Source organism: Aricia agestis, chromosome 3 (assembly GCF_905147365.1).
Source record: "Aricia agestis chromosome 3, ilAriAges1.1, whole genome shotgun sequence".
Lineage (NCBI taxonomy): Eukaryota > Metazoa > Arthropoda > Insecta > Lepidoptera > Lycaenidae > Aricia > Aricia agestis.
The window spans coordinates 21,378,501-21,391,474 of record NC_056408.1 but is presented as its reverse complement, the minus strand read 5'-3'; the positions used below and the strand labels follow the sequence as shown (position 1 = coordinate 21,391,474).

Genomic DNA, 12,974 nt, shown 5'->3' with positions numbered 1-12,974 from the left:
TGAGATGTCGGTGCGAGGTGTCGATCAACCGGAGAGATTAACCTTCGATCTCGTATTGTCACCGACGCTTCATAGGGATATATTACATACATTCGAAATACATTTTGCAAATATTTGCATATTAGCTATTCGAATATTTTTATTACTTTCCCAAAATCACGGACTAGGAAAATATTTTAAAATATAGTTCTCCTTTGATATAAGCCTATTTATATTATAGCCGAAAATTCTTAGATGTTTTCTGTGCGAGCTTAAATTTCTTGTGTAATATTATGTTTTCTGTGTTGAGGAGACACACATTACAATCAATCTGGATTATGTGAAGTAATGATGACCTCTGCGGCTCAATAATTGGTTGAGTGTGTTGCAGCTCAAGCCGGGGGTCGCGGGTTCGAATCCCGCCGACGGAATAAAAACATTTTCAATGTTCCCGGATCTGGATGTGTATTAAATATGTGTATGATATAATAAAAATCATAAATGTATGTAATATGTATACTGTATAGTATAAAAGTATTAAATATATTTCCGTTGTCTGGTACCTGTAACACAAGTCCTTCAGGTACTTAGCACGTGCCCAGACTGACGTGGTGTTATAATTAACCCCTGCCTCAGCAGGCGATCGACCCTGACTCTTGCACGAATCTTAACAATGTCATTGACATTGGTAAATTCATTTTAGCGTACCCTACCTTAGGTATACATCACCTCATGAGGAAAACGTATTTTCCTTATTAATACTATTGTTGACCAAAAAAAACATGGCATCACTGATATTATGTGTTAGACGCTAATATTACTATAGATACAATAGATTAAGCAAGCCCGAGTTTCTCCTCGAGTTTCTCCCCGTTTTTATCTGCCTAAATCCGCAATACAATTAGATAAATTCGGTTAAGATAAGCTTATCTGTGTACGACTTACCTAAATGTCACGATATATAACAAAGATGAGTTTTCCCAATATATTTAGAAAGACAACTTATCCCAAAAATCTGCCCCAATAGCGAATGCGTGGTAACCGATATTTTATTGTAGACTAAGCGTTTGCTGGTAACCAACAACTTCATCAAGTTGAGGTTAGACTCACGAATAAAGCGTACCATGCATACCTATATAAAGTTAATAAAGTAGGTCACACGTCCCGAAAAATTGTAATTTTGTATTATTTTTTTATGAAATAAGGGGGCAAACGAGCAAACGGGTCACCTGATGGAAAGCAACTTCCGTCGCCCATGGACACTCGCAGCATCAGGAGAGCTGCAGGTGCGTTGCCGGCCTTTTAAGAGGGAATAGGGTAATAGGGGAGTAGGGATGGAAAGGGAACGGAATAAGGGAGGGTAGGGAAGGGAATAGGGTAGGGGATTGGGCCTCCGGTAAACTCACTCACTCGGTTTCACGCCGGTTTTCTGTGAGGACGTGGTATTTCTCCGGTCGAGCCGGCCCATTCGTGCCGAAGCGAAGAATATACGACATTATTTCTTTTTAACCAGAATTGTCCTTCTGCACACCAACTACTATAACTCTTGTAAACGGTGGTATTTCAATAATAAACACAAAAACTCAGATCTCAGGGAGACCAACTATCTTGGGACTTATAATTAAAGTAATCAGAAGAGAGTAGAAGCAGTATGTATTCCAATTTACTTAAGTATATTAATTTTATTTACAAATTGGCATGATCTTCCTTGATATACCATTCTCTCAGCGTGTGATAAGATTTGTTGATGTGACACAGAAGAGGTTCAGAAGAATAAAAAAATCAAAGTCAGTATAGGATGCGATATTCCACTTTTCTTATAAGTAATAATTTAATTAAAAAATTGGCAAGATCAGATGATTTTCCTTGATATACCATTCTCTCAGCGTGTGATAGATTTGTTATCAAATGACCCTCAAAATATATATTTTTAGGTTTGCGATATCTTACTAGAACTGGTTGTACTTACATGAAATAAAAATATATTTTCTAGATATATTAGAAACGGTGTATTATTTTTCTTGTTCTAAACGAGTTATTAATTCATTTGTTTCTTGGAGCTATCGAAATATTTGCATGTTAACTTTCCTAGAATAAAATAACTTGTATAGCTGTTTGTTGAGCAAGGGGTGTCGAAAATCGACGTATTTTTTAATTGTCATCATCATCATCATCATAGATATAATATGTAACCTTTTTCGCAATTACATACAAAAGAACCTATTGATGTTACATTTTATTCTGAAAGTTTAAAGTTACAGCATTGTAAATTTTATTTTAAAAGATAAATTTTTTATCTCACTTTTTTTTTTGGTAAAAAAGTGGGCCCCGTGCGAGTTTTTTACGCCGGTTCTTCTTGCCGGGATAGTACCCGAACCGGTGGTAGGCACCGTAGTATCAACATTCTGAAAGCATTTTCTTAAAATCTATTCAGAAATAAAACAATTTTAATATTTTAATGAACTGGACTATTCACACGTACCTACCACATTTTGCAGTCGTTTTCGACCACTTGTGTAATACCGACCACATCGCAACCACAAGCGAACTAGTGGCCGACCACATCGCAACCACGTTGCGTCGATGCAATGACAGTGCGCGCACACCGCCCGCGCTCTTCCCCTTCTCCTTTTCATTGACTTTCGTACGTAACCACATCGCAACTACTGGCGACAACGCAACCATGTCGACATTACCACAACGCAACTACAAAAAGCTGCAGCGACATCATTCACACGTAACCACCGCTTGACGGCATTTTGTCGTTGCGACGCGCGACTTGGTGTGGTTGTGGCACGTGTGGGTTGGCCCTGACAATAAATATATATGTCATCGGACGATTAAATTATTTTATTCCTCCGATAATCAGACGATTAAGTTATTTTAATTATCCGTATAACGAACTACTAGCAATCACTGTAAATATCAGTGAACACGGTGTGTAAATATTTTTATAAGTAATTAGTTACAAGTATAAAATACCCCAGAGCTCAAATATAGCGAAGAAGATTTAGTATAAGAACAGAATAAATAATTTGATAGCAATTAAAATGTACTTACTTAAAACGATACAAGAATATTTACAGTTGACGTCAAATGGGAATAACTTTAAAATAATACAAAAACACGGCAAATACCAAAATTGAAACGCAATTATATTATTAACATAACAAAGAGTAATCAAACTAAATCCTACTACTACAACGATCAAAACTAGTTATTTTTTAATATTGATACAACAAAAACAACACAATGCTTACCTATGTGTGCGTCTTAACTCCACTTTTAACTGCTATGGTTAATTGTTGCGATAAGCTGTGAAAATTAACGTTAAACGATAAGACAGGTGACACTTACGAACATTTAAACGTACATATTATTATTTAATGTAAATGAAAATATTAGTATCAACGAATAAAAGTATAGAGTGAGCGTAAGTGATTTTCCATTTATATGTAACCTAAATTACAATACTGCAGGGCCAGTTACTAATCACGTACAGTTCGGTCAAAATATCCGTAAACTAACTAGTCCAGTCATAAGAAAAAACTTAAAAGTTATTTCTAATAACATAACCACGCCGAAGCGGCCCCATTAAATCAAGTCTACAGATATTTTGACCGTGTGAGGAGGACCTGTACGAAATATAATGGAAGTCGTAGTTGAAAATTGTATTTTTTTTATGAAATAAGGGGGCAAACGGGTCACCTGATGGAAAGCAAATTCCGTCGCCCATGGACACTCGCAGCATCAGAAGAGCTGCAGGTGCGTTGCCGGCCTTTTAAGAGGGAATAGGGTCATAGGGGAGGGTAGGGAAGGGAATAGGGGAGGGTAGAGAAGGAAATAGAAGAGGGGAAGGGAAAAGGGTAGGGGATTGGGCCTCCGGTAAACTCACTCACTCGGCGAAACACAGCGCAGGCGCTGTTTCACGCCGGTGTTCTGTGAGCCCGTGGTATTTCTCCGGTCGAGCCGGCCAGTTCGTCCCGAAGCATGGCTCTCCCACGTCACACGTAATAAGCGTGACAAAGTACTTTCAGCTTCTATTCATTGGAAATTTCAAATTACTAATTTGGTACAGCACGATAATTCAGCTAACAAAGCTCGACAATATTCGATCTCTCTGTGGAAGTAATGACGTATGAAATAGAAAATATTATTTCCTAACACTTAAGGATATGGCTATGCTGTAAGGTGGTTCCGAGGCGAACAAGCAGCTTGGCGGCGAGCACGTAGATTTTTGTAGTTTGGAAAACATATAAAACCACATCAAGCGCGGAGCAAGCACGTAAATGCTTGACTCAAGCATCAAGCATTTCATCATATTGCTTCCGACAGCGCTCGAGAGTGGACGTGTGCTTGTCGTAGCTGCTAAAGTCAGTGAATCTCAAAATCAAGAAAACATTATAAACGGTCAATATGCGTGCTTGCCGTCTCGAAACTCCATAATATCATTATTAAAACTTGCTAATATTAATTTATCTTTGCTAAGCTAGTTGGAAGACGGCACTAGAGCGACACGACACGGCGCGACAATTTACTTTTAAGGAACGGACGTTTTGCGGTCATTCATGATTTAGTTCTACAGGTTGTAACAAAAATAAGTGAAAATACTTTAGGGTGTGTACGTGTTCCTTGTCGAGAGTTCATTGTGAAAGTAGCAGCGCTGAAAGATCAAATTCTTTTTTTATTTTTGTATGGGCAAGTGCCCCAGCGCCACGAGTTTCCCTATAGAAAAGTGAAAAAAAATTTGGTGTTTCAGCGCTGCTACTTTCACAATGAACTCTCGACAAGGAACAGGTACACACCCTAAAGTATTATCACTTATTTTTGTTATACACTGTATAGAAGTGAAGTGTCGCGTCGTGTCGTGTCGCACCAGTGCTGTGTGGCTGCATGGCTGTTGTTATTTAGACTAGACGATATCGTGACAAACTTTCTTCAGACGAGACGAGATCGCTCTCCTTTGACTTAATTTTATTGCATTTGGATACGAAAATAATTAATATAATAAATAAAGAGGTACAAATGGAAACGCGTGATATTACTTCATTGATTTTTTATTTTCTGTTTCATATTTTTTCTATAAATTAGGTATTTGGCTTTGTAGAGCAGGTGACACATAGCGTACAAGGAAATGAGGAAAAATACAATTTGGTCGAGCATCCACAGTTGGTACCAGGCCAGGTCTGACGACAGGCGAAGATGTGTCGCACCTGCAAAAAAATATTACACAATACACATTACATTGCTGTGAATCAGATAAATTAATTCATATACAGATGGCGGACCTGCATTATTAACGGCCGTTCCCAATATTCAATCTATCTCTGGTTTGACATACAACCAATCGCAGCTAACATTGAATTGATTTAAAATATATGTCTCTAATGTCTAATGTGAGCTATTCCTATCTCTAGTAGGGCAAAACCAGAGATAGATCAAATGTTGGGAACGGCCGTTAGTCGGGTTTCAAGTCAACGGCGGTGATTATCTGTCATAATGCGATCAATCCCAGATCCCACAGTATAAAGTGTCAGCGTCTTTGGAGCTGGTGCTGGAGTATCACATTTCTCGTTTACATACAAGAATTATATATATCTTATATCTTTATCTACATACAAGAATTGCTCATTTAAAGATATAAGATAATGTAAACGTATCAATCATAATAAACGTAAAAATCAAGGTAATACATACCCTGACTCTCTATAGCTAACTTGATGTAGTGGAGAATCAATTTCTTCGGCTCGACTGGACGGTCATTAAAAAGCTTCGACAGTTTCTTTGCTTGAACATAGTACCTGTAACGTAAAGATTGTTTTAACTTGTAACGCCACATATAATTAAGGTGTATTGAATGATTTTTGTCAAAGATATTTAACTTTTACACATGGCAATATAATATTATGTTTTTTTTGTTAGAAAAGAGCAATATAAATTGATTATAGAGAGATTGCGAAGCTGTTACTAACGTTTTATTGGTAAGTATTTCGTTTAGAGCATCTTCCAAGCTTCCGGCCATGTCGGGTGAGAATTGGACCTGCACCGCGCGTCCAGCTCGCACGGCGGTGACGGAGTTGATGGGCTGGTCAGCGAAGACTGGGATTGTGACCGTGGGTACTCCGAACTTTGTCGCCTCTATCGTGCTGAGGAGACCGCTGTGAGTGATGAACGCCTTCACGTTGGGATGAGCTGAAGAATTAAGAGATCTTTTTTATCTTCTCAATACATTACAACAAGAAAAATATTTACAACGATATATTTTGTGTTTACTAGCATTCGCCTGCGCTTTAACACTTTGTATCTAATAATATACTTGCTATAAAAGTTGCCTATGTTAATCCATTATTTAATTGTATACCTACCAAAATTGATTCTAAATTTTAGTTTTAAGTAAATAGTCATTCATCCAGCAATTTCTTCATCCATCCCCTGCTCTCCACTTACTTTACATTTATAATAGCAGAAGGGTACAATTTATTAAGCAGTGCAATCGCGGAGCTGACGTATTGCTATTTTATAATACCTTACCCAGTACACTCGTCTGAGGGAGCCATGGCCTTACATGTAAATTCTTTGGTGTGTCAGGCAAGGGATCTTCGAATTTCCAAAGAACTGTTTGCGGCAATTTTTTAAATACCTCTATCAGCTCCCGTTTAGTCCTTTCAGGAAAAGCCTTTGCCTTAATGTTAGAGCCCATGCTAAAATAGATAGCACCTTCAGGAGATGAATCTAGAATATCTTGAAGGTCCTAAAATATTATAAGTTTTCAATTGACGTGTTTTTAAGCAACTGCTAAACTACATAGTTCATTTATTCCTAATGTCATAACCTATGAAATTACCTTTGGTAGAGGTGGCACATTATCTTCCACGTGATACCCTCCGATTTCAATAACATTCGGAGGTAAGCTGTGGGCCGGAGAGAACGTCGGATGGCTGTTCACCAAAATTACTGAGATGTTCTGACGAGCCTCGTAAAACGGAGCCAAAGTTACGTTACGCGCTTTTGCTATTGGCGTAAAGTAGCGCTCGTAGCTGTTTTTTGTATCAAAATATGCCATCCTGGATTCATACGAGAAATATAATTAATTATTTATATTTTTAAAAGACTAAGGGCCTGTTTCACCACTTCCTGATAAGGCTATCAACCACTTAACTTGACACATAGAGTATGGAAGATCTGTCAAATAAGCCTATCTGGTACCTTATCAGGAAGCGGTGAAACAGGCCCTAAGCAACTACCGAAAATAATATACTTACATAATATACTTTCCTATAATAATAATCTACTCTCTAGTCTCTGCTCTCTAGATCTCTATTTTTTCCTATGCAAATTATTCATCTGTGGTCACCGCCGTTGGTTTTACATTTAGTAAATCTTATAAATGTAATGTATTACTATTTACGTAAGACTGTTTGGAGACCCCAATAAACGAAAATAAAATAAAAATATGAAGGCCAGCTACCATGATAACCGAAGATGAGCTATACTGTTCAAGACCCTCTCGACGAAATTCATCGGAGGTAGATAAGGCGCCATCAAAACAGGCGTGGTGGGTAGATCTCTTGCGATGTCCACTAGATGCTGTATATGGGGATGGAGAATCGTACCACAGAGCAATATCCTTGGAATGTTTTGAACGGCTGCATATCTGAAAAAAAAATTAAATGGATAATTTATTTGCAGGTTAATATCTTATATCTTATAGAACTCCAAGATGTTAGCGGAATAGGAAAATGAGGAAAAACGGGGTAAAATATTATTGAACTCTTTAATCTTCTTACGAACAACTGGACCGATTTTTATGCTAAATGGCACTGATGGAGTAGACCACAATGAAGGACATAAGCAATTATTTTTTCGGGAAAATGTACGGTTTCCGCAAAATGCACAAGGTACAACGTGTAACAAAACTAAGTGATAATACTTTAGGGTGAGTATTGTGTCCCTTATTGTGTTCACTGTGAAAGTAGCAGCGCTGAATGAGCAAATTTTTTATTGGGCAAGCGCCCCCGCGTCATGAATTTTCCCATACAAAGGTGACAAAAAATAGTTACTAAGCCCCCAAAGTTTGGGGACCCATACACACCCTGAAGTATTATCACTTAATTTTAAGTAACGTTTTTTTAATTATCATAATTGTCACGTATAATTATATACTTAATTAGAATAAGAATGAATAAATTGAACCCAGGGGTAATAGAATTCTAATTATATTAATTTGCTTGCTAACACGCATGGGTAAATACGACGCCTGACGTACGAATTAATTACAGAGACAAAAATTCTGTGCTCAGAACATAGTACTTAAAAGCTTTATCCGCACTGTGCGTTTTTCTGTTCGTCAAGGGCATGCGTTATAGCGCAGTCAATAGCGAATGTGAAGCATGCCCGCGACGCATGCCCTCTGACCGTATCTGGAAAACTTCAAAAATGACAATATTGGCGTTGCGATCCTTGACGAATTCAATTATTGAATGCGGCAATATGAAAGTTGATGACGAAAATTGAAGATGAAAGTGCACAGTGTGGACATAGCTATTATCTTGCTATTGTATAGCTTGTCAAAAAAGAGTAGACGAAGAAATGACGCCGAGCACAAATTTTAAATTAAGTATTGAAAAAAAATATTATACCTAATTCAGATATAAAAAGTGCCAGACAGATAATATTTGAAGTGTACAAACGTTGTGGAAATACGAGGCGAAAAAACCACCATTTGATACTGACTACGATTAGAAAATTTATTTCAGCGTCTACTCATTTTTGACAGACTGTACAATGGCTATCCATATTTCACTTCCTATGGTATTTTCAATACCAGTATTACCATGCCAGGCTTTTTTCGCTGTGAGAGTCAAACAAGTCATACAAGGTTCCAATTATAATAAAGGTCAATAGTGCGGTTGCCAGAAGAGGAGGCCTTACCATGAGGTAATTAGTCAGTAATTAACACGGCTCCAGAATTTCATACAAAAATCATGATTTCCGTTTGTAAATAACGATGTTTTCTATTAGTGCGAAATTTTGTACGATATTTTAAATGAACGGCCACACTCAGATACATTTAACGAATACATACTTAATCTTAATTTAATGAATTTGAGAAGCTGTTGATATGGTTAAACCATAAGCTGTTGATATGGTTAAACCACAAGCTGCTGATATGGTTAAACCACAATGTCGCTGAGTGCGGCTGTTAAAGTAAAGTAATAATAATAGCTCCCACACCGGTTTCGGTGACGGTGGCCGGTTTCATTGAAACCAGGCCAGCTACGCAGGAGTAATTTTATAGTGCCCAAGTGTGTGCGCAGTACACAAGAGCACTCTCTGTTCCTTTACTCTCATAACCCAGTGGGACGGAAGACCGACACGACTGGCCAGAGATCAGGCGCAGGACCGACTTTTTACATGCCCATCCGACGCATGGATCAACTTACTTGTCAGACAATCAGGTGATCAGCCTGCATCGTCCTAACCAAACTTGGAAATAACATGTTTCCAACGCGGGAATCGAACCCACGACCTCCGAGTCAAGAGCCGCGCTCTATACCACTAGATCACGGAGGCGAAAGTAAAGTAAGACTTCATGGCAGGTCCTTACCCAGCATCGAGATCTGAAAAGAACCACTCGCTAAGAACAGCGTCAAATTGGGTGTCGCTCAAGACGCTCCGTACCGCCGGATGTGCTGCTATTGCTTCGGAAATATTTTTGCCAAATTCTAGAACTATTTTTATACCCATCGTATTGTGATCTGTTACGTTTATAACTGGAAACAGTAAATTATATTAATGTAAATACCATTATTTAGAAAATATATTGAATTATAAGAATATACTTCGATGATTTGATAAAATCTAACTATGTGTAGATTGAGAATAACGAACGACGTGTTCGTAAAGCTAAACTTCATGGTTCAAAATTAAAAATGAGTAGGAAATGTATTTCAAGAAAAACTAAGCATTAATTCGAACGCACAATTGTTAATCGAGTTACTATGTGAGAGAAACGTCTTAAAAATAAGCTTACAGTCGTAGACGCAGTACAAAATTTTCTAAACGTAATCACGCTTAAAATATGTTTTTACTCTTTGTATTTCCACAGAGCACTTTAAATATTATATTTTTTATGTGATTTCAAAATTGTGTACAGCGTCTACTCTTTTTTGACAAGCTATAAATTACTTACATTTGTCTATTTCCAAAACGGAGCTTACATCAACGTTATTAAGGTTTTTCATAGGTTTTGGATCGGGGTATGTAGTTATAAAAGTGACCTGAAATTGCAAATAATTTATTAGTATATTATTATCTAGGTATAGATTATGACAGGGCACTCCACCTTAAGTATAATTAATAGTTATTTTTAATCAATAAGACATGACTGCTGGGTGGGTGGCTGGGTGTTTCAGTAAAAAATGAATGCTCTCGTTAAATAAGTGAGTCTAGTCTAATAAAAAATTAAGTCTTGTTTTTAAATCTTCAAATACAAAAAAAAAACATTTTTTGCTGCATTACTATGAACTCGCAACTCAATTGCGCCGAAATTTGACTATAATTGATCAGAAACCGTACATTTTTCGACAACGAAAGCTATCCTATGCCCTTTCTCGGAATAAGTACACGCAAGGGCCGCGCCACACTAGAATGGCAGCGGCGAGGAGAGCACTTTCGGTGTCATATGATTTTGAACTTTATCTTCATTATTGCAATAAATTAATATTTAGTATCGTAATAAAGTTTAAAATCATATGACACTGAAAGGTGAAAAGGTGTAGGGCGGCCCTAAGTATACCAAATTTCAACAAAATCGGTTCAGCGGTTTAATCGTGAGGAGGTAACAGAGACACTTTCGAATTTATAATATTAGTATGGATACGGAAGTATGGATTTACTTACTTCATGTCCGGCTTGTAATAAGATTTTATTTAATCCCACCATTAAATTGTAGTGACTTTTAGACAATCCCCCTTGAATACTCAGAATGTGGTAACCGTGGCTCACGGAGAACACACACAACAAAAACAAATAATCTCTCATCGTTTTCTGAAACAATAATTACCATATTACTAATAATTTGTTTAAACAATAATATAGATAATATACTTAACGAACTCGACCACATTGTACGTAGTAGCAAATTGTTTAAAATGGAAATGTAATGAAATCATTTATATTCCAAGGAACTCGATACAAAATATTAGAATTCTCCGCATATTCTTCAACGTGAATGGTATTACAATTATATTAATTTAAGTTAAATTACAGCAATTACGATAATTTATGTTGTATGCGCTTCGAATGGTTATTTAAAAAATATAAAATTTAAGATGGTAGTTTTTGTATGAATCAGATGATCCGAAACAAATTGTAGATGAGTTAATGCATTACCGTTTGGTATAACAAAAAATATATGGATTATTCTATATGAATATCACTTATAAGTTAAACTATGTTTGCTCGACCAAGCAAACATTACTTAGTACTTTTAAACTAACCGCGCGATTGCTTATATATATTTATTTTAATAAGTATAGATACGCGCCTATACCCTTCTCTCTTACTCTACCACACCCGAAACTCGTTTTTGTTAAAATTACAATTGAATCTAATGTATTATCATTTTTTGTGGTGAAATCACTCAAGTGTATCATTTTAGGAATAATATTTTTTTTATATATGGTGTTTTTTTTAAATCGGGCTTTAGCCCACCACAAATTCCCACCACTGTATCTCCTGTGTCGCCAGGATCGACAGCGGTATCCAACCACGAAAACTCTTTGATATGATCTCAGGGAGACCGAGAGACATGCTAAAGCTGTCTTGGGACCCGCAACGAAATTAATCAGAAGAAAATAGGAGGAGTAGGAAGAATTCCAGATTCCCTCCCCATATAAAGCGGGAGACAGCACAAAGTTGCAGTGACCGAAAGTCAAAGAACTGGAAGGGGGAAGCACCACGGGAATAAACGTAATTAATAATAGTGACTAAGTAATAATACTTTAGGGAGTGTATGAGTGTTTTAAACTTTTGTATTGGCAAATTCCTGACGCTGGGGCGCAGGGCGCTTGCCCATACAAATCACAGCGCTCTTTCAGCGCTGTTAACAAATTAACTCTGTATATAAAGGACACATACACACTCTAAAGCAGAGGTACCCAAACTTATTTTGTCTACTGCCCACTTTGTGAACAAATTATGTTGCAGCGCCCCCATTGTTTCAATTTAAAATGTATTCAGATGAAATACAAATCTCCACGCCTCAACACAACGCCCCCAATTTTTTTCTGGGTCCCACACAGCCCCCTTTAGACCTTCAGCGCCCACAAGGAGGCGTTATTGCCCACTTTGGGAAAGGCTTCTCTAAAGTATTATCACTTACCTTTGTTACAGCCTGTATAAATAAATTTAGTTTCTTATGTCAAAATAAAAGAAGGCTTATTTGGTTATTCACTGAAGGGTCAATTATTGCATAACTATTTTAAGGTGCCGGTTGGCAGCGGATGACATGAAGCGGCAGCAGACGACGTGTCCTCGCGACACTACTGGTTGTATGTATTTCTATGAAATACCCTGTGCAGCTAGCGATACGAAGCTAGCGACATATTCATAGAAATACATAGAAATTACGTGTCGCGACGACATGTTGTCTGCTGCAACTTCATGTAGGCAGCTTCTAACTTGTACCTTTACATTGAATGTTTAACGCAAAATTATACATCTAGGATTGAAATCAAGAATTATTTTGAAACTATTGAAAACGCAACATTTTGTGCATAATGTACCATCGATGAAATTGATTCCTAGGCAGTTGACGGACCTACGTCATGCGGTCGAATTATTTCAATTCAATACTAGCTATGGACTATTGGATGAGTTGGACATAAAGCGACCAAATTACGCAGATCCGCAATCTGCTTAGGAATCAACATCTTTGAGGGATGTACTCTCAATCTATATCTATCTATATCTATGGACGCTTCATACCACGT

At 37.3% G+C, this 12,974-nt stretch overlaps 1 protein-coding gene across 4 annotated transcripts in view; it reads right to left on the bottom strand.

The window, feature by feature from the left end:
- Positions 1-5,021: 5,021 nt before the first annotated feature.
- LOC121740376 (UDP-glucosyltransferase 2-like) overlaps positions 5,022-12,974 on the bottom strand; it is a 29,507-nt gene continuing 21,554 nt past the window's right edge. For 2 of the 4 annotated variants that reach the window (XM_042133058.1, XM_042133057.1), the window contains exons 2-10: positions 10,882-11,028; positions 10,172-10,259; positions 9,587-9,752; positions 7,448-7,633; positions 6,824-7,043; positions 6,511-6,730; positions 5,952-6,171; positions 5,677-5,780; positions 5,022-5,192 (exon numbers count right to left, since the gene is read on the bottom strand). In XM_042133058.1, coding sequence (XP_041988992.1) covers positions 5,026-5,192; positions 5,677-5,780; positions 5,952-6,171; positions 6,511-6,730; positions 6,824-7,043; positions 7,448-7,633; positions 9,587-9,752; positions 10,172-10,259; positions 10,882-11,022 — 1,512 coding nt within the window. In that variant the 5' untranslated portion in view covers positions 11,023-11,028 and the 3' untranslated portion in view covers positions 5,022-5,025. Of the gene's footprint in view, positions 5,193-5,676; positions 5,781-5,951; positions 6,172-6,510; positions 6,731-6,823; positions 7,044-7,447; positions 7,634-9,586; positions 9,753-10,171; positions 10,260-10,881; positions 11,031-12,974 lie in introns of all 4 variants that reach the window. The other 2 variants (XM_042133056.1, XM_042133055.1) reach the window with 2 other exon arrangements.